At 45.7% G+C, this 26231-nt stretch overlaps 1 protein-coding gene across 2 annotated transcripts in view; it reads left to right on the top strand.

The window, feature by feature from the left end:
- Positions 1-25790, top strand: part of LOC134408249 (phospholipase A2 inhibitor gamma subunit B-like) — a 41244-nt gene extending 15454 nt beyond the window's left edge. For both annotated transcript variants that reach the window (XM_063140452.1, XM_063140451.1), the window contains exons 4-6: positions 18689-18772; positions 20600-20719; positions 25448-25790. In XM_063140452.1, the coding sequence (XP_062996522.1) occupies positions 18689-18772; positions 20600-20719; positions 25448-25629 (386 nt within the window). In that variant the 3' untranslated portion in view covers positions 25630-25790. The remainder of the gene's footprint in view (positions 1-18688; positions 18773-20599; positions 20720-25447) is intronic.
- The last annotated feature ends 441 nt before the right edge of the window (positions 25791-26231 follow it).

The following is a 26231-nucleotide window of genomic DNA, read 5'->3' on the forward strand; positions in this document are numbered from 1 at the left end:
CCTAAAGCATCCCTGACAGATGGCTGTTCAGCTGCCTCTTGAAGGCCTCTAGTGTGGGAGAGCCCACAACCTCCCTAGGTAACTGATTCCATTGTCGTACTGCTCTAACAGTCAGGAAGTTTTTCCTGATATCCAGCTGGAATCTGGCTTCCTTTAACTTGAGCTTGTTATTCCGTGTCCTGCACTCTGGGAGGATCGAGAAGAGATCCTGGCCCTCCTCTGTATGACAACCTTTTAAGTATTTGAAGAGTGCTCTCATGTCTCCCCTCCATCTTCTCTTCTCCAGACTAAACATGCCCAGTTCTTTCAGTCTCTCTTCATAGGGCTTTGTTTCCAGACCCCTGATCATCCTGGTTGTCCTCCTCTGAACACGCTCCAGCTTGTCTGCATCCTTCTTGAATTGTGGAGCCCAGAACTGGATGCAATACTCTAGTTGAGGCCTAACCAGGGCCGAATAGAGAAGAACCAGTACCTCACATGATTTGGAAGCTATACTTCTATTAATGCAGCCCAAAATAGCATTTGCCTTTCTTGCAGCCATATCGCACTGTTGGCTCATATTCAGCTTGCAATCTACAACAATTCCAAGATCCTTCTTGTTTGTAGTATTGCTGAGCCAAGTATCCCCCATCTTGTAACTGTGCATTTGGTTTCTATTTCCTAAATGTAGAACTTGGCATTTATCCCTATTAAATTTCATCGTGTTGTTTTCAGCCCAGCACTCCAGCCTTGTCCTGGCCTCTTTGAAGTGTGGCTCCCAGCAGAGCGATTCCTTTTCACTCCTGCTTCTGGGAGTAACAGCACGCTCTCGGGGTGGTGGTGGTGGAGCGGCTGGAAGGCCGCCAGAGGACCATTCCTGCTGTGTCTGGATCTCCCTCTGAATCCCTACTCAATGGCTCCCTCAATTCAGCACTTATTGCTTGAGACATGAGGGTGCTCCTGGGCACATCCAGCACACCACTTGCATACGTCTACGCTCACTACTGTTTGCCACCATCCATTCACGCTGCTTAATGTTAGGGGCTTGCCCAGTGCCTACAGGGGTTCCTCCCCCCGTCGACGTGGTGTCAAATATGTTAACTGTGTGAACAGTGTCATGTCTAGTTTGGTCCTCAAAGGGATTCCTGCCTGAGGTAAAAAGGCGGGAATTATCTGAAGATGTGGCAGCCGTGTTGCGGCTGCATGGTACATTTTGCGGGGTGAGGTGGCAGGTGGCTTCCCTTATGAGGAGATACAGAAGGGGGAGCCCAAGGCAGGTGACTCTCTTTCTGCCAACCTTCATGGGAGCATGGCAGTTTGGAACAAAACCCTAGAATTTTTGAAGCTCTGAGGGGAGGGTTCAAAACTGATAAATTCGGCAATATTGCAACTTCGGTGGTTCTTGTTCAAATCAGCAGGTTTCTGGTCAGTCCACCACAAAGATGGTCCTCTATTCCCAGACATTTGAAAGCCTACGATGGGAGTGTTTAATGCATCCATTCCATTGTTTATGGTTGTCAATGATGCTGCAGTTGTTATACAGGGTGGTTATATTTTTGTGGATAATGGTTGTAGTTTTCAATTTTGTAGCAACTCATCTTGCATCTCTTTTGAGAAAGGCATCTAAGAATGTTATTGTAATTATTTATTTATTTATTTATTTATTAATTACATTTTTATACTGCCCAATAGCCGAAGCTCTCTGGGCGGTTCACAAAAATTAAAACCACAGTAAAACACCCAACAGGTTAAAAACACAATGACGAAATACAGTATAAAAAGCGCAACCAGAATAAAACCACGCAGCAAAATTGATATAAGATTAAAATACAGAGTTAAAACAGTAAAATTTAAATTTAAGTTAAAATTAAGTGTTAAAATACTGAGTGAATAAAAAGGTCTTCAGCTGGCGATGAAAGGATTTCAGTGTAGGCGCCAGGCGGACCTCTCTGGGGAGCTCATTCCACAACCGGGGTGCCACAGCGGAGAAAGCCCTCCTCCTAGTAGCCACCTGCCTCACTTCCTTTGGCAGGGGCTCACGGAGAAGGGCCCCTGTAGATGATCTTAAGGTCCGGGTAGGTACATATGGGAGGAGGCGTTATAACAATGCTCTGCATATCGATAATAATAATAATAATAATAATAATAATAATAATAATAATAACAACAATAATAATCCCTTCCAGACATCCTGAGTTTTCCACTACAAGACCTGTCCATATATCTATATCTATATCTACATACACACACATATGTAAACTACAATAACCTGAACAAGGCAATTCCTTACAGCCTAATGAGAAAACTAGTTTTGTACTCTGCCCGGGGCAAGACTTGGCTGTGAAGCTCTTGTGCTTCCTTGGGTGACCAACCCCTGACAGGAATGTATGGATTCTTACTACAACCTTCTCGTTCCCTCCCCGAACACTCATGATAAACATCTGCACAGAGCCCGTTCAACTTTGAACAATGGAAAGTATTTTGGATCTCATCCTTTTCCAGGAATTGTTTTCCTCTGCAAGAAAAGTAATAACAGAGCTGATTGCATTGAAGGTTGCTCCTGCCCCTTACATCACGATGCCAATGGATCCCCAGAACACCCCTGTTTTCTCTCTTCTCTACAATGCTCTATTTCTCTCTCCTGCAGGGATGGAGGAGACATGTGCTCAGATCCCATTTTAATGCAAGCTTACATAATTTAGCCATTTCAAACCCGTACGTGAACTAGAGCCATGCAAACAAGTTGAGTGAAAACCCAGATGTAGAGGACTATTTCCGTCTGCAGTTTTCATAGAATCATAGAATCATAGAATAGCAGAGTTTGAAGGGGCCTACAAGGGTTGTTTGTCTTGGGGAAATCCAGCCCCATAGAATCATAGAATCATAGAATAGTAGAGTTGGAAGGGGCCTAAAAAGCCATCGAGTCCAACCCCCTGCTCAATGCAGGAATCCACCCTAAAGCAGCCCTGACAGATGGTTGTCCAGCTGCCTCTTGAATGCCTCTAGTGTGGGAGAGCCCACAACCTCCCTAGGTAACTGATTCCGTTGTCATACTGCTCTAACAGTCAGGAAGTTTTTCCTGATGTCCAGCTGGAATCTGGCTTCCTTTAACTTGAGCCCGTTATTCCGTGTCCTGCACTCTGGGAGGATCGAGAAGAGATCCTGGCCCTCCTCTGTGTGACAACCTTTTAAGTATTTGACGAGGGCTATCATGTCTCCCCTCAATCTTCTCTTCTCCAGGCTAAACACGCCCAGTTCTTTCAGTCTCTCTTCATAGGGCTTTGTTTCTAGACCCCTGATCATCCTGGTTGCCCTCTTCTGAACCCCCTCCAGCTTGTCTGCATCCTTCTTGAATTGTGGAGCCCTGAACTGGACACAATACTCTAGATGAGGCCTAACCAGGGCCGAATAGAGAGGAACCAGTACCTCACGTGATTTGGAAGCTATACTTCTATTAATGCAGCCCAAAATAGCATTTGCCTTTCTTGCAGCCATATCGCACTGTTGGCTCATATTCAGCTTGCGATCTACAACAATTCCAAGATCTTTATGCAAATGGCATCATTTACAGCCATGATTTGCGGCATATTGTGATTTCTGTAAATGTTCCCAGTGCGAAGTTGCACAAATCAGCATAGTTGGCAAAAAGCTGCTGAGCTCCACCCCAAAATGGATTCCTTCAGCATCCCCAGTAATAAACTATCAGCAGGTTCAAGACAGACAAAAGGAAGGGGCTTCTTCACACTGGAAGTGCATTCACTGACTCTGCAGGGTCTATTTTATTGGAGCTCATTTCACATCCATTTTTCATCTAGTGTATTGAAGCCATAAGACGACTGGAGCAGCCCAAGCTTTTCTCCAGGCCAACTGGCTTCCTCAGGGCAGAGAGCTAGGTAGCCACTAGCCCAGTCATACTGAATCTCTCTCAGCTGAATTCTACCTCAGAGAAGCTCTTAGCAGCCACATTGTAGTGGTGGGTGCATTTGCTGAAGGCAAATGGCCCCCTCCCCCAAATAGCAGCATATTTTATCTTGACGCTGTTATTGCCAGTAACAGTTTTAGGAGAAGCGTTTCAACTTTTTGGAGTGGGGTGGGGTGGGGAATCTTCACAAAAAGGCTCTCTGAAGGAACGCCTCCTCCCATATGTACCTGCCCGGACCCTAAGGTCATCCTCAGGGGTCCTTCTCCGTGAGCCCCTGCCAAAGGAAGTGAGGCAGGTGGCTACCAGGAGGAGGGCCTTCTCTGCTGTGGCACCCCGGCTGTGGAATGAGCTCCCTAAGGAGGTTCGCTTGGCACCTACATTGTATGCTTTTAGACGCCAGGTGAAGGCCTTTTTATTCTCCCAGCATTTTAACAGTCTATAAATAAATTTTAACTTGGTGTTTTAAATTTGTAATTTTGCATTGCTGCTGTTTTTATCTGGTTGAGCTTTTATATTGTATTTTATAGTATGGTTTTATACTGTTGTTTTATACTTTGAATGGTTTTAATTTTTGTGAACCGCCCAGAGAGCTCTGGCTATTGGGCGGAATAGAAATGTAATAAATAAATAAATAAATAAATAAATAAATAAATAAATCCCAGGAAACCACCTGATGGTTGGTGGTTGGTTAAAAGGAGGTGGTTCCAAAGAAACTGTGGTCATAGCTAGACCTAAGTTTTATCCCAGGATCATCCCTGCCTGCACCCGGGATATCCTGTGTGTCATTTACATGAACAGGGATGACCCTGGGACAATCCCAGGATAAGCCTTAGGTAACACACACATTTATTTAAATTGCTGAAATAGTTTATAAGACAGTATTGGCATTGTATGGCCAGAGTGTTAGGCTGTAGCTAGATCTAAGGTTTATCCCTGGATCGTCCAGGGGTCAAACCTGTTCATCTAGGTGACACACAGGGGATCCAGTGCTCAGGCAGGGGCGAACCCTGGATGATCCCAGGATAAACCTTAGGTCTAGCTGTGGCCTGTGTTTGTCCTCATTCAGACAGCTGGATTTGGGCTGAAGCGAGTGAGGGTGAGAGAGAATTCCAGTAGCCAGCTACACTATGGGCATGGATTCCACTGTAATATTACCAACCAGAAGATGGTTTCTGAAAGTGCGAATTAATGGCGCCGATGCTACTAACAGACTGTGTTGAGTGTTGGCTTTGGTCAATATAATTCTTTTCTTGTTCATAGTATTGTTCTAGCTACATTTTGTCAGTACTCTATCCTTTTCATATTTTATTTACCGATTTATTACATTGATATCCTGCCTTTCCCCCTCTTGCATGAAACACATTATAGCTTACATGGTCCTCCTCCACTCCATTTTATTGTATTTCTAATGTTCATTTGTTCTAATCTACTAATTCTACTAAAATCATTATTTAGACTCTTCTTCTTCTTCTTCTTCTTCTTCTTCTTCTTCTTCTTCTTCTTCTTCTTCTTCTTCTATAGGGCGGGATACAAATGTTTTAATAATAAGTTCATAAATAAATACACATTATGTCTCTCCACACTTCCTGTTTTTCAGCTTAAATCAGTTGTTTCTCAACACCCTCTCACGTCAGGGCCAGGCCTTCCTTTAGCTAGCCTGAGAAAAAGTGCCCAGGTATCAGATGGGGAAGAGAGGGTGATCGTGCCCACTCAGCAACAACTAGCAGCCTAAATCTAGAAGAGCCACCTCTTTGGTAGCCACTCTCTGGCTGGCGACCGCAGGGAGGGTGGCAGGTGTCTCCCCCCCACACTTTGGGATTGATTTGCAGTTGCTGCTTCCATTCAAGAGGAAGAAAGTCAGCTTGCATCCTAACTAGGTTCCAGCACATCACCCTGTCATTGGGGATTGCTGGATGAGATGGATTAGCTAGACCTATTCCAATCTGGCTTCAGACCTGGTGATAGGACAGAAACAGCTTTGGTTACCTTGGTGGATGACCTACGCTGACTCTACCTCTATTCACTGAACATGTGGGTTGAAGGATGGGACCTGAAAAACCAATCTACAGGCACCTCTTTTCTACTTTTCTGCTTCTGCATCTATGCTCCTCTGCTGGGCTGCCAGAAATATTAACATCTTCCCGAGGTCATACATTGATTGGCATCTTCGTGGTCCGCATCTTGGTCTGCACCTGTCAGCATGTTATCAGCTTGTTATCACCCCTCTTCCAGGCAGTTTTCATGTGGGGATCACATCGTTTTAGTTCTGCGTTCCTGCTGCTTCTTTACACCCTTGGGGACGAGCTGCTGTTTCCGAATGTTCAGTCTCACTGGAGAATGCATTGTGGAGATAAGCTTCAAAACCAGACTCATCATTTCATGCTGATAGACATTGCAACCGTTCTCTTGTGTTTACCAGCTTCTTTCCTATTTTCCATCCTTCCTGTTTGTTTTCAGCCATTTCATGCCCTTCCATCCCATTCATCCTCTAGAAGCAGGATAACTACAGTGCTTAACATAACTTGACACATGCTGTAGGTCTCAAGCCAAACAGAGAGCTCGGCGAAAGTGGAAGCCGAGCTCTCCGACCCGGGTCGCTCTTACCCCGGCAGCAGGAGGCCGGCAGGGAGGCAGCGGCGGTGGCGGCAAGGACGTGGCCGGTTCCCCAGCCGCCTCCTCCTCCGTCTCTTCTGGGCTGCCGTCTACACCATCGTTTTTGGGTCGTACTGGGGGCTCATACATGCGCCTTCAGTACGACGTGTAGACAGGGTCATAGATGCCTCCCACATCTCATTCCGACCAGACTGGCTGTTCATGCTTATTTCAACACCAAAAACTGGAGACCATCTCCCACTGCGGCTGAGGTAGCAGAATAGTTTAAAGGGGTGCATTGCAAACTATGTGACACACACACACACACACGCACACTGCTCTGTCCTCCAACAACTCCCTGCCACTCAGTATCTGCTGCTGGAAGCAGCCACCACATTCTGCCTAATAATAGAGCTGGCCCTGCTCCACTTCCCTTTTTCCTTTGGCCACAGCCCTGGCATCTTTGGCACCCATTGGGAGATTTCCTCCCATTGCAAATAATTGGTGCAGGGGGCACAAGGGACTCAGGTCAGCATCTTAAGTGTGCGTAAGGGGTGTGCCGGGTGTGCCCAGGCACACCCTAAAGTCCCAAGCAGTAAGCACCGAATTGAGGGAGCCATTGAGTAGGGATCTAGAGGGGGGGGGATACAGACATAGCAGGAACAGTCCTCTGACTGCTCTCCGGCTGCCTGGCCACCAGACTGAAGAACAGCTGCCTCAAGAGTGCACCATTGTTCCTGGCAGCAGGAGCAAAAAGGAATCGCTCTGCTGGGAACCTCTCTGCCAGGATTAGGGCATCAGTGTCTAATAAATAAACAAATAAAATTAATCTCCTTTATGAATGAGTATGCAATAAATGTTTGCCTTTAAAAAGAAAAGCCCTGGTGCAAGTCCCGATGAATGGTCAGCACCACAGCTGGGGCAAAGAGTTAAAGCAAACCCCCCCCCCCAACCATGTGTTCATTCTCTGACTTGTCCACCCTCCCCGTCCGAGCCAGCAACTTTTTTTGGGAAATCAACAGCAGCAGGCTCTTCGTGATAAAGGAGACATCTAGTTAGGCCCTCGAGGTGCTGAATTATTGAGAGGTACATCTGTCGACAGGACTCGCTGTTGCTTCTTTCCCCTCAGGCTGAGCCTGGTTATCTGCCATTTCCAAAGTGCGTTAGACCCTAATGCATTCTGAAGACGGTAAGGAGCCATGCTGGGTGAGGAAAACACAGCAAGTCCCGCTTAAAGTGCCACTCCCACATTTTGAAAGGGAGTGTTGTTGTAGTGAAATGACCTGTGCTGAACCCCCAGCCATCTGCCCACCCCCATTCTCCTCATACATGAGATGGCTGGTGTATAAATGAGTAATTAGGCCTCTTCCTGCCTGCCTGTGAGAAGTGCTGTAGCAACTATACCATATCTTCACCACTGGGCCACCACACTCTGTAATCATCAGCTACCACATTTCTCTCTGCCGCAGAGACAGAAGGAGGACATGGTTCAATTAAGGCAGAGCCTGCAGGCAGCAATGGATGAATCTTTCAGTTGATCCCAACTGTTGAGGGATTTATTTATTTTTAAAGTTTAAGGTTTACATGTAAATTCGTTTGTGCATGTCTCCTAACGCGTGCATGGCTCTATGCAATTTTGCTTAATGTGCTCACGTTTTGCAAGACTTTTTCCTAATATAATGCATTTGGAATGTCTTTTCCACAAATATGTGCATTTATGTCTGAACTTTTCTCTACTGTAAACATTGTTGGTGCACAGTTTTTGTTTGGGGAACTCTGTTGCAAAATTCGGAGAACTCAGGAATGTGCCCCATATTGATTCAGAAGTGCAAAAACAGAGAAGTCAAGGTTATTTGAGTTATAACAAATTTCTCCCCCATCCCTCACCCAGATACACTGGAAGAAATTAGAGGTGTGTGGTGGCAAACCTTGCCAACTCCTTTCCACTAGCCTTTCATGCTCCTTTCGAAAGAACCTCCAGTTTTACTACAACCGTCACTAAAAAGAGACGGTCAGAAATAAGTAGCTCAGTTAGTAACTCAGAACAATGCTAAACTTCCCTGCTGCTGCTGCTGCTGCCATATTTGCCTGAATATAGGGTGACCATATGGAAAGGAGGACAAGGCTCATGTATAGTTGCATTGAAAGGAGGAATTTCAGCAGGCGTCATTTCCGTGCATGCAACACCTGGTGAAATTCCCTCTTTGTCACAACAGTTAAAGCTGCAGGAGCCCTGCCCTCTTTTGTATCTTGTCACTCTAGTATAACTCCTGCAGCATTAACTGCTGTGACGAAGAGGGAATTTCACCAGGTGTTGCATGCATGGAAATGACGCCTGCTGAAATTCCCCTTTCAATACCCCTGTTAAAGTTGCAGGAGCCCTGTCCTCCTTTTCATATGGTCACTCTACCTGAATATCAATTTGGTATTCTCACATCAGGGATTCAAAACATTGTGGGGCAACCCTGCTGTTTTCTATATGAAGCAAGTTGCTTTTTGCCATGCAAAAGCTGATGCAGGCATTCTCACATGAGCATAACTTATGAATGAGAAGGCACCTTGGTAATCATCAGATTTTGAGAAGTAGGGTGCAGTCCACTTAGCAGGGATCTAAGCTAAACCTCCTCCTCTAACCGCTCCTCTTTTTTCACACCAAACCTACATGCCACTCTGAACAGGGCAGACACATACCTTTGACCACACGGCCATTCCCTGCTCCTCAGTGTCTGCCATTGAAGAAACCGCCTCATTCTGCCTAATGGTAGGGATGGTCCTCCACTTGAAGAATAGTGCCTTAGAGTTACATAGTAGCCACATGTCATGATCCTATTGGAAGACTCTGAGAAGGAGGAAGAGTTATCGGCCCCAATGGAGGACAATGCCCCATGGGTTCTTCCTGTTCTCGCCCCAGACATATTCTCTTTTAGGGCATCTGAGGATGGGGGCAGAGTCTGGTGGACCAGACCTCATAGAATCGTAGAATCATAGAATAGCAGAGTTGGAAGGGGCCTACAAGGCCATCGAGTCCAACCCCCTGCTCAATGCAGGAATCCACCCTAAAGCATCCCTGACAGATGGTTGTCCAGCTGCCTCCAACTGCTTAGACTTCTGGATCCTGCTTGCTGAGTTGCCCCCACTGACCAGACTTGTTTGCTGAACCACCACATGGTACGTGAGCACCCGGAAGCCGCCAGCCCCCTCAGAGAACCGCCATTTTGTGTCAAAATAGCAGCTCAGGTTTTTCTGTGAAAGTAACGTTGTGTAAACGGCTGCCGTAAAGGGACCGTTCATGTAACATAGCAGGTGTAATGGCCCAGTGGTGGCAAGCCCATCCATCCCTATACTTTTTCACTCACAGTCATATCTAAGCTAATATGATGTATTTTCTGTACAGTTTTGTTGATATTCATCATCATCATCAATCATCATCATCATCATCATCATCATCGTCATATATCTAAGCTAATGCAATGTAATGTAATGGGTCAGAGCATGGTTCCTCCTTCTTTACTCTGCGCAATACCATATTTCGCAATCTGATATGGAAACAAGTAGGGGTGTGATCCGCTCTGATTAGGAGCGTAGAAGCAGTAGCGGATTGGCCTGCTCCGCCTTACCCAGAGGCGGAGTAGGAGCGGACCGCGGACCCCCTAGAAGCAAGGCAAAGAGAAGCGCCCATTTTTCGGAGCTCCTAGTTCAGGCGGAGCGCTCCAGTCGCCATCTTGAAAACATTTCACCATAGGATTGCATTGCGGCAAATAATCGCGGATAACTACGTTCTTTTTGAAGCTATCGTTCTAGAAATTCTTGTGCTCAGAGAGTCGTGGATGGGGGTCATTTTGAGACCACTCTCACCTCTCTGCGTTGTCTGGGTCGCGTGCTGTATTTTTGTGAAAATCGGGTCAACCGCGCGGCTCAAACGGCGTTTTCGGCTTTTCGCCCATAGGATTGCATTGAGGGAAAGACTCGGGCATAACTGGGTTGGTTTTTAAGCTATCGTTCTGAAAATTCTTGTGCACAGAGAGTCGTGGATGGGGGTCATTTTGAGACCACTCTCACCTCACTGCGTTGTCTGGGTCGCGTGCTATATTTTTGTGAAAATCGGGTCAACCGCGCGGCTCAAACGGCGTTTTCGGCTTTTCGCCCATAGGATTGCATTGAGGGAAAGACTCGGGCATAACTGGGTTGGTTTTTAAGCTATCATTCTGAAAATTCTTGTGCACAGAGAGTCGTGGATGCGGGTCATTTTGAGACTACTCTCAACTTTCTGCGTTGTCTGGGTCGCGCGCTAGAAGTTTTTTAAAAATCGGCGGGAAAAATACCTTTTTCAAAGGGCTGAGGGGCAGAGTCAGCTCCCGGTCATGATGATCCCAAAGTTAGAGGAGGGCATAGGCAAAACAGGTAACTTGGGATTCTGGGAAACTTCTCTTTCTTCATCTGAACGGGCTTTTCCCCGTGTTTTTTAACACAGTAGCCCCACCAAATGCACAAACACAACCTGAAATCATATACTAAGCCAAGAATAAGAGATAGAAACACAGCACTGCTCCCCACCCTAACTTTGGGGAACAACTGAATCGATGTGGTGCAAGGGGATGAGCTCCCCTAGGGCATCTCATTGTGGACGTGCCCCCACTCTCTCCTGCACTGGAAGGCCATTAGAGCCTTCCAAAGAGAGTAAAACGGTGGAGCAATGCCTATCATGAGTTGAAGTGAATGCTCACTTTTTAGTGGTGGAGCGATGCCTGTTATGAGTTGAAGTGAGCGTTTACTTCTTAATCTCAGAGCTGTTGGTGGCTGTCTTGAGTTGAACTGGCAGCTGCTTCCCCCTCCCCCGGGCACGTCCCCCTATTGCTGGTAAAAGATAGATATAGCCTTTTTAAAAAAAATCTTCTTGCTGTTTATTCAGCAACACTGCTGCTTTTAATTCCACCCCTCCTTTGTTTATTTATTGATTTATTCCATTTTATATGCATTACTGGCTTATCCTTGGCTCACTTCCTTATGCCCCCAGAAATGCCAGCTGCATGCCTGCCTGCCTTCCCTCCCTCCTCCCCTGCCCACCTCGCAGGGATGTTGTGTGTGGGGTGCCCGATTTTCAAAAATTCGCCAAAAATCAGGGGATGATGGGATTGCTTTGAAACTTGGCGTGCGTGTGTATATCCCCATGAGGTGTCATGGTGCCAAACATGAGGTTTCTAACTTGAACAGAAAAAAAGTTGTATATTTTTTTAGCTTTCAATGCAAGCCTATGGGGGGGGGAAACGGAGCTCCGGATCCGGATCTGGAGCTCCGGGCGGAGCGGAGCGGAAGTGGGCGGAGCGGGGGCGGGGCGGAGCGGCCCGATCCGGAAAATGGCGGATCTGCAAGTGAAGCGGAGCGGGGGGTCCGTGCACACCCCTAGAAACAAGTAGAAAGAAGCTTCCGGTGGAATTCAAGGAACCTTGACAAGCTCCTGTTTTTGCTGTTTTGCACATCCGTACATGTGGTTCCACACTCTCCACTTCCCAGGGTGGGAGGAAGTTCTTCCCGCCAGCCTGCTAAATGACTTTCCCCCTTTCCAGGAAAGAATACTGGCCTCTATGGTGCTTTTGCCCTCTCTATCCATTTATACGTGTGCAGGCTGAGCAAGGGGCAGTGATGGTGCTCACAGGCAATCACACAGAAGGAGGTTTACATCAAAATGGAACAGCTTCCCCCAGGAGACAGTACGGCCTGGGAGTTTTGTAGCTGTGGAACAGCCAGCTTTTTTATTTCGTCCAGTACCCGTTTTCAGGACCTTAATGGGCCATGCAGTTTAAATTTAGCTGGGGCCTCTCCCACCCTCTCAGCCCTGATCCTGCATTCTTGACACAGGCTGCCTGCCTTGGAAGCCAAGAAAAGCCTCTGCGGATAGCAAAGTCACGTTCCCTCCCCTGCTGCCACAAAACAACGCTCCAAACTGAGCAAATGAGTGGGGAGAGTGATAGGCGACCGTGATATATACTGCACGTGCCTTTCTTTTACACATCTGGGTGGGCTGTACCATGCTCTGGCAGGGGAGGATAGAAATACAGATGAATGGTTGCTCGAACGGACCAGGCTTTTAGGCAGATTGAATTGTCCTGTGGTGCTGTGAGCATCCATAGCAGAATCGTTTCAGAACAGGCTGCGGCACCACACCTGTGGATGCCTTGTTGCAAGCAGCAGCAGGACAGTAGGAGACCTTTTTTTGCAGAGCAGAAAAGACAGCAGCCTCTCCTGTGACACTGAACAAAGGATCCAAAGCATCTGGCTGGAAGGGAGGCTGCTGCTTCTGCATACCTTCCAGGAGTCACCAGCCTTTTCTCATCGGGGGCCTGCACCCAAATCTTGACACTTCTTCTGATCTTTCATGGATTTGCTTAATATCATGCCAGAAATAGAGGAATGGATTGATTTCTAGGTGAGGCCTTCTTTGGGATGCTGCCATAATAGTGTTGCGACTTGGCTCAAGTCCCTCCGAGTGGAGGCAGGATGAGGGTGAGGTTCTTCTTATGATGCTCCACCCCTGTTCTGGGGTGGAGCATCAAATGTATCTCTGTTTTCACCTCCCAAACTTCTCAAGCTACATCAGACAGAGGCAGCAGTGTTATTGCCATCAAGGGCTGCAAATGAGCTCTGATCCCAGCACTTGACAACATCTGGAATTGGTTCTTCTTACCCTCTGCTCCCTTGCCAGTTGCTAACGGTAAGTATCTTGAGCTGCTTGAGATGGAAGTCTGTGTGAGCTCATAGTGTCCAAACCTTATGCTACTTGTGAAAATTCAGGGCATGGTTCCATTGACCCTTATTTGTCTCTGAATTGTCGTTTCGTTGAGTGCAACAGAAGGCTACTGTACTGCTGAATTAGGGAGTTGATCAGCTTCTTGTTACCAACGTGCTAAATTGGGAATGGTATTGGTGCTGTGACAAGGGAGGAGTTGACCATCAGTCTAGACTCTAGTAGAGCTTGGATGGTTTGTAGCTGCTAACTACTGATCTCTCCTCAGCTGCTTGGGTCGGGCTCAGGAGAAACAGCGAGGCACTTTTCAGTGGCGCTCACAAAGAACCAGCTTGGAAGTTTTATGGTTGGCTGAAAAGAAGCAGCCTTGGCTGGCTCTAAGGTTATGCTGTTTTGTTTTGTTTTGTCTTTGGGTGGGGGAAACTGATGCTGCCTCACAGTCTAGGACTATCTATGGGTGTATGGAAATAAATAAAAAGATCAGGCAGAAACATCTCCAGAACTTGTAAATGTCTGGTCTTGGCCAACTAATGCTCAGAGATGTGGGGAATGGACAATAATACACAAGTTTCCTAAATGCTCATTGAATAGAGTATATTCTTGGCTGGTTGTGATGGAGGAGAAAAAATCCAAGTGCCAAAGAGACTGGAGAAGGAAAAGCAGAAGCAGAAGAAGAAACAGAAGCAGCAATAGAAGCAGCAGCAGCAGCAAGGCAATGTAAAGGAAGATGGGACGAATTTCCATATATGAAGAGTCTCTTTGAATTGTACTTATAACCATCTTAATCTAAGGGCTCATCTACACTGAGCAGGATATTCCACTATGAAAGTGGTATATAAAAGGCAGGAGCCACACTACTGCTTTAGAGTGGTACTGAAGTGCAGTGACAACTGTTGGGGCCCATGACGCCTCTACACCAAGCAGGATATTGCACTATGAAAGTGGTATGACAGTGGTATATGGTATGTGTCAATGGGACCCAACAGTTGTCAGTGCACTTCAATACTGCTATAAAGCAGTAGTGTGGCTCCTGCATCTTATATACCACTTTCATACCACTTTCATAGTGGAATATCCTGCTTGGTGTAGATGAACCCTAAGACATTGGAGTCTTATGGGCGTCTAACCAAGCTTCGCACCAAGAGTCCTGGGAGCAAGGCAAAACAGGGACTCCAGATCAGGGATGCCATCTCAGCACACCTCTTCAGAGTGCTGTCACTCCTCATTCAATTGCTTGTGAGTCTGAGCCTTCTGGTTACTTCTCCCCATCTCATCCATGATGACTCCTGCTCTTCTCATGGTCTTGTTGATTGGCAGGGTGAATATTGCCTCAAGAGAGGGAGGGAAGGAGGGAGTAGGGTGCCATTCTAGTACCCTCTGAGAAGAAAGGGAAAAGAGAAAGTGGGGTTTTGTCTATCCCTAAATGGAAGCTCCCCAACCCTGTCCTAGAAGATTGATTGCAATATATGTTTTATTATACTGCAATTTCTGTTGACATATTCAGAGAGAACTGATTGCACTTTTGTTATCTCAGTTTTCTGACACAGGCCATCTGTTTTATACACCTTACAGTTAAGCTGAAACCATTCCTGTAATGACTGGAAATTTGTCAAGAAAAATTCTCATGCAGTTCAGCTGAAAGCTCAGTAAATTTGCTTTTTATTTGCTCAGCATGGATGATAACACTGTTCTATATGTCTTTGTATATGCACATTGTTGCTCTGTACATGTTAATATAACTTGTATACGTTACTTTTTCAATCCGGTCATTCAAAGCCGATTTGAATTTGGGGTTGGGGTTGGAAGACAGGCAAGAAAGCAGGCATCTGGGTGCAGCAGAATGCCAGTGCAGACTTTATTTATTTATTTAAGTCCATTTATATACCACGTCCCAGTTTATTACAAAACAACACACTATTATAACAGCATTGAGATCAGCAAATTGTTGAGAAAATCCAGGCTAAAGGACATTTTTGGTAATGGTCAAAAGCACATGATCATCAGTGCCAGAGGGGAGGTTATTCCAGAAGGAAGGTGCCACCACAGAGAAGGCCCTGCCACATTGGATTCTGCAGGGTGTGGCATGGACAGCCTGGCCTCCTCATAAGACTGTAGTGATCTAAAGGGTGTATATAAAGGGAGACTCTCTTTCAGGTAACCTGGTCCCAAGTTGATTATTATTATTATTATTATTATTATTATTATTATTATTATTACCTTGAATCCGGCTCTCTGCCAAGTTGGTAGCCAGTATTTCAGAACAGATGTTTAGTCTACATGGCAAGATGCTCTATTCAACAGCCTGGCTGCAGCGTTCTGCACTAACCAGCTTCAAGGGCAGCCCCACCCAGAGAGCATCACAATAGCCCATATCTAATCCCCTTGTGCCCAAACTTTTTGATACATCCGCCAAAGCAACTATCCTGAATGTGCCCTGAATTATCAACAGCCAGCATGGCCAATGGTCAGAGATGATGGGAGTTGTAGTCCAAAACATCCAGAGGGCATCAGGTTGGGGAAGTGGGTGTGTTGCAGAGAGTTGGGATGGAAGGGATTGAAATGAGAGAAACATCAGATTGGGGAAGTTCAAATATTTGAAACTCTGCACCCCCTTGCTTTTCTAAACCATCTCTGCCTATTTTGCCATTGCAGCCAAATGCTTAGCACTGCCCACAGGCAGGAGGGATGTGAAAAGATTTACACATGCAATCCAAATATCCAGAAAACTAGGAGTTTATTCTGGGATTGGGTCATTTTGTAATCACTTATGAATCCCAGTAGTTACTACCTAGAAATGACATTTTGCAATCCAGCCTTTACAAATAGGGAGGCAAGATATCCCACAGGTTTCTATCCTTGATTTCAAGTAATTGCAATCCATAAAATTTATAATAGTTCCCCTTAGCCTGCTGTTTGTTTTACAGTTCTTTTCAGATTTCTCCTCATCCAGGACATTATTTGACAAATGAAGGCTGCAGCAGCCTGCGAGTGACATCCTTTCACCTGAAGGACCTGATTCCCCAGGGGTAGGAAACCTGGTGTCCTCCGGGTCTTTGGACTTCAGCTCCCATAATTCCCAACCGTTGGCTCTGCTGGCTGGTATTCATGGGAGCGGTGCTCCAAAACATGTGGACCCACCAAGTTCCTTGCTGTCATGTTTCTCAGAAAACTCCTGCTTTTGAGGGGAGGCAAATGACGCGGCTTGCTAAGTAATCCACAAAGCTTTTATTAAGCAACAAACATCTCTTCTACCTGAAGAGAGTCTAATCTCTTGGAAATGTCCCCTTAGGCAAAACTATGCAAACTAAGCAAGAGAATTATCTGCTCAAGAAGAATAGGAAGCCACTTCTCAAACGCCTGGTGCGGAGGCAGGTTCTGGCATAATCAAACTGACTTTCTCACACCTTCCTTCCGCCCCGTGCATTTGAGCTTCCAGCAGACCCTAGCCTCAGCTAGCTTGTCAGGATGCTCACCTCCGGAAGAAACCTCACTTCCCACGGAGTGTGTAAGATTTGGCCTTGAGGAGATAAGCTCTGGAGAGGGCTGACTCCCAGCTGGGAAGCTTCCTCCCCCACTGGTACAGGCTGCCTGGTGTCTGACACTATATCTTCTAGTTCTGAAACATCTTCTCCTAAAACAGGGGCAGTAGAATTAGACATGACACTTGGGCCTAGATGTGCTAAAAATGATTGTGCCTACTCAGCAGTCATGTGTGCATGCTCAGAGGCTGTTTCAAATTGCTGGAGTAATTTACTGTTAATTTTACAGATAATATTTCCTATTCTGCAGGACCAGGGATAAGCAGACATAAATATGCCAGAGGGCAGGACCTGTACTGATAGATTCAAGAGGGATTTCGACTATAGCAGTGGTAGTAGATAACCTAGTACCCTCTGGATATTTTAGACTACAACCCCCATAAGCCCCAGTTAGCATGACCAGTACTTAGGGATTATGGGGCTTGGATTCCAAAATGTCTGGAGAGTGCCAGATTGGCTAACTTGTAACTAAAAAGTAGGAAATGGTATGAGGCATTCAAATTTGGAACAGAAGGCTTTGGAAGGTGGGGGATTTTCCTTCGCTGTAAGTTTTTCCACATGAAATGTTGTTATTTTGAAGTAAAGTTAACAAAATAAAGGCAACAACAGCAAGAAGAACATACCTAATAATAAATCAAGATCACTAAAAAAAACAAAAAACAACCAAGGGAATTCACTATCATTCTTAGTGTATAATCAATATTCTTATAGACCATCTATAGTAAAATGTCATAAGTAGGAGCTCAATACCTAATGAAAGAGTAAAAATGCAGCATGTAAAAGGAACATGTGTGAATATGTGTTATTTTGTGTGTATGTGTGTATTAGTTAGAGATAATATAGGCAAGTGGACTTTGTTTGAATTTATTCCCAAAGTTTGAAGAGCTTCAACGTACGAAATAAATCAGGATCATTAAGTTCAAAATGATGATGAAGAAATTCCTGACAGTAATCAGCAATCGTCTTTCCAAAACTCCTGCACTGTAGAACATTCCAATCAAAGATGAAAGTATGAATCCATCTGACCACACCCTTTCCAATCATTTTTAAGCACAAGTGGGATGGCCTCCTATCAGGGATGCTGTAATGGTGGATTTCCTGCATCGGCAAAATTACAAGACCTTTTTGGCCCTTTTCAACTCTATGATTTTATGCATGGTTCCTTTCTGAAATTATTATAATCTCTTTTTTCTCACTCACAGCAGACATGATGGGCGTTGCCAAGTCTTGCTGTTTTTTACTGATTCAGGAATTTTCTGGCTATTGAGCATATTTTAAGTATGACTGCTTTCTGGATGTTGGTGTGGATGTATTTTGGTAGGCCCAGTTTCTGAAGGTTTTCTGTATAGTTTTTTTTTATGCGATGCCAGTGACTGATGTGATTAATGGGATAATTGTGACCTTTTCCTGTTACCATAGTTCTTTAGCTTCAATAGCCAATGGTGTATATTTTTTCTCTCTTTTCCTCTTCCTTTTCTACAACATTTTTTTCATTAGCTATTGCTATGTTGATGAAGTAAGTGTCCCCCCCTTTTTTTTTGTCTATAACTGATGTCTGGTCAGTTGCAGGTTATTATTTTGTCTGTATGAATTGTTCTGTCCCAGTATATTTATGATCTGCATTTTCCAAGATTGTTTCGGGTGAGTATGTATAATACGGCTCAGGTTGTTTGATGTGGTTGAATCTGATGGCCAGTTGTTGGTGAATTATTTTTACAGCTGCCTTGTCCATTCCTGCCAGAATTTTACATCCTTCTGGTACATGGTCTATTGTTTCTTGGAATTGATGCTATTTCCTACATAAATCTGTTTTACACCTCTTCTTCTTCTTCTTCTTCTTCTTCTTCTTCTTCTTCTTCTTCTTCTTCTTCTTCTTCTTCTTCTAGTTAACAACATAATTTTCCTTCCTTGCAGAGAGACTTCAATCACACAGTGCATTGATCATCAACATGCAGGCTCTCCTGGGACTCATGGTCTTCTCCGTGCTTCTGGCCAGAGGTAGAGAGTACTAACCACTCTGTAAGGGAGGGGGTTGTTGTCTTGGGACAATGAGCCCAAGGGGATCCAAATTGGCATCATTTGGCATTGCTTGGCTGTTCCAAACAACAAACAAATCCAAGCTATTAATCCTCAAAGCTGGAGAAGGCTAGTTTGCTGAAAGCATGCATAATATTGGAAATGACCAAAGGCCATCTAGTCAAAAGATCTGAGTCAAAAGAGACCTTCTCATTCCCAAGCTCTATTCTTATTTTCCGAGGCAGGTAACTGTAAGCAGGATCTAGTGGCAGTCCCTTCTGAGCCCTAACTCAAATTAAGCCCCGGGGATCTTACTGGGCATTTGAACAGAAGCAAAAAAAGAAAAGAAAAAAAGAGAGACAAGTAAAGGGAGACATGAAAAAGGTGTACAAAATCCGGCATGGTGTGGAGAAAGTGGATGGGGAACATTTTTATCCCTCTCTCATAATACTAGAACCCAAAGTCATCCCATGAAGCTGAATGGTGAAAGATTCAGGAGAGATAAAAGGAAGTAGTTCTTCACACGGTTCTTAAACTATGGAATTTGCCACCACAAGACGTAGTGATGGACATGACTGTGGATGGCTTTAAAAGGGGGTTGGATAAACTCCGGGAGGAGAAAGCTATCACTGGCTACTAGTCCTCATGGCTCAATGCTACCTCCACATGTACATCAGGTGCTGGGGACCATGGGTGGGAGAGTGCTGTTGCATTCATGTCCTGGCTGTAGGTTTTCCATGAGAAGCTGCTCGGTCATTGTGTCAACAGAACGCTGGACTAGATGGATCATGGTCTGATCCAGCATGGCTCTTCTCATGTTCTTAAGCACCGTTAAAGAATATGGAGGATGGTAATATTAACGGGCCACATATTCAGCCACGAGAGTGGATGTTAGGACAGAAAGACCAACTACAGCTAGCCATGACCTCCTCCTTTCTGGTCTGTGTAGATGCTGAAATTTCACAGGATTGAGCACAGCTTTCACTGAGTGAAAAAAAGTCAGGTTTCTAGTCCTTATGGATACAAAGACACACTTGAGAGTGTTTGGGAAATGCCTGTTGAGATCTAAGACAAAATAAGGGGGGGGGGCTAAATAAAATTTTCAGTGCATGAGATGGTGAGGAGTAGGCATATACTGCTCTGCACAGTTCATCACTAGCTGAACCAATATTATTTCTGCAAAAGAGTAGAAGAAGCCAACTGTAGACCCTCTAGGGCAGCCTTCCTCAACCTGGGGCGCTCCAGATGTGTTGGACTACAACTCCCAGAATGCCCGAGTCAGCTGGCTGGGGCATTCTGGGAGATGCAGTCCAACACATCTGGAGCGCCCCAGGTTGAGGAAGGCTGCTCTAGGGCAAATTCTGCAACGAATGAAAACACAAATCTGCATGTTAGCCTAATATGGGTAACTTACACCAGAGGCAGAATTGTAGTGTTGTTCGGAAGGAATAATGAGATCGTCAGCATGAAGAATGACATGACGATAATTGATGGCGGCAATGTAGTGCCATTGGAAAGAGCTCTCCAATATGGCCACAGTTTCCTAGTGATGTGAAATAGACACAACTGGTTTAAAGGAGCCAGTGCGCCACATTCCTCCTGCCCTTTCCAAGGCAGCGTGTAGTTCAATGTTATTTTAATTACATTGTTGTTGTTGTCATCATTTTTATTCTCTGGCTTCCTTGGGGTGGGTGGGCAAATGTTATATTTAAAGGCAGGATATATGTACGATTAAAATAAACGGATGCGATCATTGAGAAATCTGTCCATGTCATAAGTATTTTGACATGTTTTTCTTCTGTCCTTCAGGTGCCTCTTTGCAATGTGAAATCTGCAGTCAGGTTGGCTCCACTGCGTGCAACTCTCCTAAGAAGAATTGTCCTTCCGGCGCTGATACCTGTATCACTATGGTGACTGAAATAGGACCTGGTGAGTAAGCTCTTCCAAGCCAGTGAATAGAAGTGACTATGGTGACCAGATGAAAAGGAGGACAGGGCTCCTGTATCTTTAACAGGTGTATTGAAAATGGAATTTCAGCAGGTGTCATTTGTATATATGGAGAACCTGGGGAAATTTCCTCTTCATCCAACAGTTAAAGCTGCAGGTGCCCTGCCCTCTTTTAAATCCGGTCACTCTAGTATAGCTGCAGTATAGCTCCTGCAGCTTTAACTGTTGTGATGAAGAGGAAATTTCACAATGTGTGACATGAATACAAATGACCCCTGCTGAAATTCCCTTTTCTATGCAACTGTTAAAGATACAGGAGCCCTGTCCTCCTTTTCATATGGTCACCCTAGAAGTGACACAATCACTTGAAGCTTCTGTGTTACCGTGAGTTAGGGCATTGGTCCTTCAAAACCAGTATTGCCAACCTCGGAGCAGCTTTCCAAGAAGGCAGACCCAATTCGTTTGCAGGCCCAAGTTACATCCATAGAGGAGGGAGTGAAGTCCCTCACCCCACCCCATAACACCCTACCCTCCTGGCAGCCAGTTTACGCTGCAACAACAACAACCAAGGGCCTTCCTAGACGAGGCCTTAGCGCGCTTTGAGACCCGGTTTCCCTGCTGTGCATCCAGATGACGCACAGGGGAATCCGGGGTCAAGCCATGCTCAGATCGCCTCTAACACGCCATAAACGTCTAGGAAGGTCCATGGCTTTTTGCGGCTACTTGCTTACTCGCGAGTAGCCGTGAAAAGCCACGGACCTGGCACAGCGCTCATACGAGTGCTGTGCCCATCGGCCCGGGGGGGGGGGAAGAGAGGGGCAGGGGGAAGGCCAGACCCGGCAGGATGGGGGGGGAGGGCAGGCATCGGGGGGAGGGTGGGGGAGAGAGAGAGAGCTGGGTGCCGCAGCCTAAACAAGCAGGCGAGCGGTGCTGCCAGGGCAAGGCCGGGGACAGGGAGGGGGGGGCTTCATTTTTTTAAAAAAAAACAGACTTACCTTCTCCGCAGTCTTCGGGCCACACATGGCCCCTTTAAACTTAAAAAATAAATAAAATGGTGGACGCTGCAGGGATCCCGACGTCCCTGCGCGTCCCGCGTCTGGAAGCCCGGGCAGCGCGCGCTAACATCAGCGCGCCATCGCCCCGCCTCCCTGCCGGCTTATCCCGGCAGGTCTAGCAAAGCCCGAAGTTAAAGTTGGAAATAATGTGAGATGAAACATTTGAGCGAGGCAAATTCATATACGAAAGGGACTGAAAAGTTAGAAGTGAAGGTACATTTAAGCCATCCGATGCTGGCTGCAGGTTTTTGAGGGTCCGTCGGCGCTCCAAGTGGGCCCACGCTCCCTCGGTGAGCCTACCTTCTCCCTGCCCTTGTTACCAGGTCCGTTTTTCATCATTACAACCACTTACTTGACAGGAAGAGAGCTGGGGAGAAAGCACGGGCTGGCTCCCCTGGTTCCTCATTCTCACCCCAATGTTGCCTGGGCCAGTGGGAGAGGCAGGTGGACCAGAAGCAGGTAGCAATGGTGAAGAGGAGGGGCAACTCCAGGAGTCCTGTGTTGGTGGGCCCCTGTTGGGTTGTGAGCCATTGGCAGATGGCCCATTATCCCTACCCTTGATGCTGGCCCTGCTCAGGAGAGCCTCTCAGGAGCCATTGGATTGATTGAAATGCTCCATCCAAGTCTGAAGAGAGGAGCTGTGTGCTCAGAGGTGATCCAGCCTCAGGTGCCCCTTCTGAGCACCCATGGAGACCTTTGCAACTGGCCCTTTCAGAGGCTAGTTGGTGGTGTGGCAGTGGCTGTGCTAGGACAGGGTGTGGATTTGAAGGATACACAGCTCTCCTGGTCCCTAGGCCTGTCTTGATCTACACCAGCTATGGAACTGGAATAGACCACATCCCCTCGCATTTCTTCCAAAAGGAGGAAATCAGTAAAATATAATGGGTGAAGAGATAAGAAAATGCTGTTTCTCCCTTGCTTCTGCCTTGCTTATTCACATCCCCTAACGGGCTATCCAGAAGAAACGCAAATCTGTGATGAAGCTTGAAATCCATACCCAAACAATCCTCAACAGGCACTCTCAAATTATCTATCTCCCCCACCCCAAGTTAACTTTTCGACACCTCTGCAAAGCCTCTGGCAACCTCCCATGATGTTCCGCTTTAGATTAAAAATAAAATAAAAGAAAAGAAACTGAACACATGTATCAATGGCTACTAGCCCTGATGGTTGTGTGCTATCTCCAGTATTGGAGGCAGTAAGCCTGTGTGCACCAGTTGCTGGGGAACATGGGTGGGAGGGTGCTGTTGCACCCATGTCCTGTATATTTGTCCCTGGCCAACGGCTGGTTGGCCACTCTGTTCACACAAATAGAGTGCTGGACTAGATGGACCCTTGTTCTGATCCAGCATGGCAATAATAATAATAATAATAATAATAATAATAATAATAATAATAATTTTCTTACCCGCCTCTCCGATTGGATCGAGGCGGGGAACAACAGCAAGCATAAAATACTGATTAAAAACATAGTATACACTGTTAAAAATGTCCTAAAAACATCCTAAAAGCATACTAAAAGTATCCTAAAATTCTACTGGATAGGCCTGCCGGAAGAGATCAGTCTTGATAGCTTTCTTGAATGCTAAAAGACTGTCAAGCTGACGAGTCTCCTCCGGCAGGCCATTCCACAGTCTGGGAGCAGCAGAAGAGAAGGTCCTCTGGGTAATGGTTGTCAGCCTAGACTTTGCTGACTGAAGTAGATTCTTTCCAGAGGACCTGAGTGTGTGGGGCGGATTGTACGGGAGAAGGCGATCCCGCAGGTAGCCTGGACCCAAACCATGTAGGGCTTTAAAGGTAATAACCAACACTTTATACTTCGCCTGGAAACTAATTGGCAGCCAGTGAAGAGATTTTAAGACTGGTGTAATGTGATCACCCCTAGATGTACCAGTGACCAACCATTATGTTCTTATGTTCCCTAAGGACTGTTGTACAGAGGCATTCTGCCTCTGATCCTGGAGGTAGGATACGGCCATTGGGACTAGTAGCCATTGATGACCTTCTCCTCCCTGAATTTGCCCAATCCCCCTTTAAAGCCATCCGAATTGGTGGCCATCACTTCTTGCGAGTTTTACTGTAGACAGTTGAATAGATCTCTTCTGCATTTAATGCTTCTGTTTATAATCAATGTTAGCACACATTTCAATGCATTTTTCAGTGGGGGCAGGGGAAGAGCCAAATATTTGATTAATGTTCCTCTCTCCTTGGAAGATCTATTTTGCAACAGCTAGATTTTGCTGCAGCCTTTATAGAAGTAGATTTTGGGGGGTGGGAAGAGAAAATGTATATTTGATCAGGATCGCTATTTTTGTTTGTTTGTTTATTTATTTATTTATTTGTTACATTTTTACACCGCCCAATAGCCGAAGCTCTCTGGGCGGTTCACAAAAATTAAAACCATAATAAAACAACCGACAGGTTAAAAGCACAAATACAGTATAAAAAGCACAACCAGGATAAAAACACGCAGCAAAATGGATATAAGATTAAAATACAGAGTTAGAACAGTAAAAATTAAATTTAAGTTAAAATTAAGTGTTAAAATACTGAGAGAATAAAAAGGTCTCCAGCTGGTGACGAAAGGAGTACAGTGTAGGCACCAGGCGGACCTCTCTGACTTTTACCCATTTTGGAGAAAAGATTGAAAACCCACCAATACGACAAGACTATGTAAATATTACGTAAATGTTACTCCACTTCTGAAATCTCTTCATTGGCTTCCAATTCACCTCAGAGTCCAATGTAAACTTCTCCTGCTGACCTACAAAGCTTTTCACAGTCTAGCTCCTGCCTATCTTTCCTCTCTCATCTCACACTATTGCCCCGCTCGTGCTCTTCGCTCCTCAGATGCCATGTTTCTTACCTGCCCAAGGGTCTCTACTTCCCTTTCTCGGCTTCGTCCATTTTCTTCCGCTGCTCCTGATGCCTGGAACGCTCTTCCAGAACATTTGCGAACTACAAGTTCAATCGCAGTTTTTAAAGCTCAGCTAAAAACTTTCCTGTTTTCTGAAGCTTTTAGAACTTGATTTTGATCTGACTTTTATACTGTTAGCGAGCCTCGTGTGGCGCAGAGCGGTAAAGCAGCAGTTTTTGCAGCTGAAACTCTCCCCACGGCCTGAGTTCGATCCCAGCGGAAGCTTGTTTCAGGCAGCTGGCTTGGGTCGACTCAGCCTTCCATCCTCCCAAGGTCGGTAAAATGAGTACCCAGTTAGCTGGGGGAAAGGTAATCACGGCCGGGGAAGGCAACGGCAAACCACCCCGCTATAAGGCCTGCCAAGAAAATGTCAGCGAAAGCTGGCGTCCCTCCAAGAGTCAGTAATGACTCAGTGCTTGCATGAGAGGTTCCTTTCCTTTCCTTTATACTGTTAGTTTTACTCTACCCTGTGCCTGTTTGGTGCATTCTCTTCCCCTTCTTATTGTTTTATTATGATTCTATTGGAATGTAAGCCTATGCGGCAGGGTTTTGCTATTTTATTGTTTTACTCTGTACAGCATCATGTACATTGATAGTGCTATATAAATAAATAAATAAATAAATAATAATAACAAGAACAACAATTTTCAAATTTCATTCGAATGTAGGGGATAGTCGGATGATTTAATTTGTCTCACAAATCTCTTTCTTTCTTTCTCCCCTTGCCCCACCATCCAGTGACTACATTTTCAAAGTCTTGTGGTATCAAGGCTGATTGTGAAAAAATGAAAAAACAAATGGGAAAAGTGGGAACACCTGGAGACACAATTACAAAGCTGGAGTGTAGCAAGGCCCCACCGCAAATGGCTTCTCTTCTCTTGGCTCTCTCCGGCCTCTTGATGATGAAGATGCTCCTCTAATGAATCTCACGTGACAACTCAGCATGGGAAGCCACTGGGCCTCTTCATTATTTGCATGTATATAACCTACCATGGAGCTGATCATTTCCCATTTCCATGGTCTTTGTCTTCCTCAACGTTTTGCAAATGAAAATAAAACCAAAGTGGGAAAAGACCTGAAATTCAGTCATTCGTTTTTCTTGATTTGGGGCATGTGGAGGGGACAGGATGGGGAAGGTATTGTATTTTTATTTTTTTACCACCATTCTAATTGGCTAGTACTAAAGGAGAATCCTCGGTTAGGGAATGAAGAACTCATGGAGTTCACCCTGCGTGTTTGCTGGGTGCTGCTTGGCAAGGGGAATTGCTAATGATGTGCCAGGGGATTGCACACTTCCTGGAGGCCATAGCTAGACAGGGCGATAGCCTGGGGCAATCCCCGGGATCATCCCCATGACGCACAGGGGATCTTGGGAGCCTTTCACCCCACTTTTTCTGCAGTCTCGGCTAATTATAGCAAGGCCTGAGAAATGTCCCTGTTGCAAGTCTGCCTCAAGTCCCATCAGTCAGGGCTGGGCCAGTCCCAGGACATACCCAAAATCTAGGCCTTTTCTAGCTCTGAC

The sequence above is a fragment of the Elgaria multicarinata genome, chromosome 13 (assembly GCF_023053635.1).
Source record: "Elgaria multicarinata webbii isolate HBS135686 ecotype San Diego chromosome 13, rElgMul1.1.pri, whole genome shotgun sequence".
NCBI classification, from domain to species: domain Eukaryota; kingdom Metazoa; phylum Chordata; class Lepidosauria; order Squamata; family Anguidae; genus Elgaria; species Elgaria multicarinata.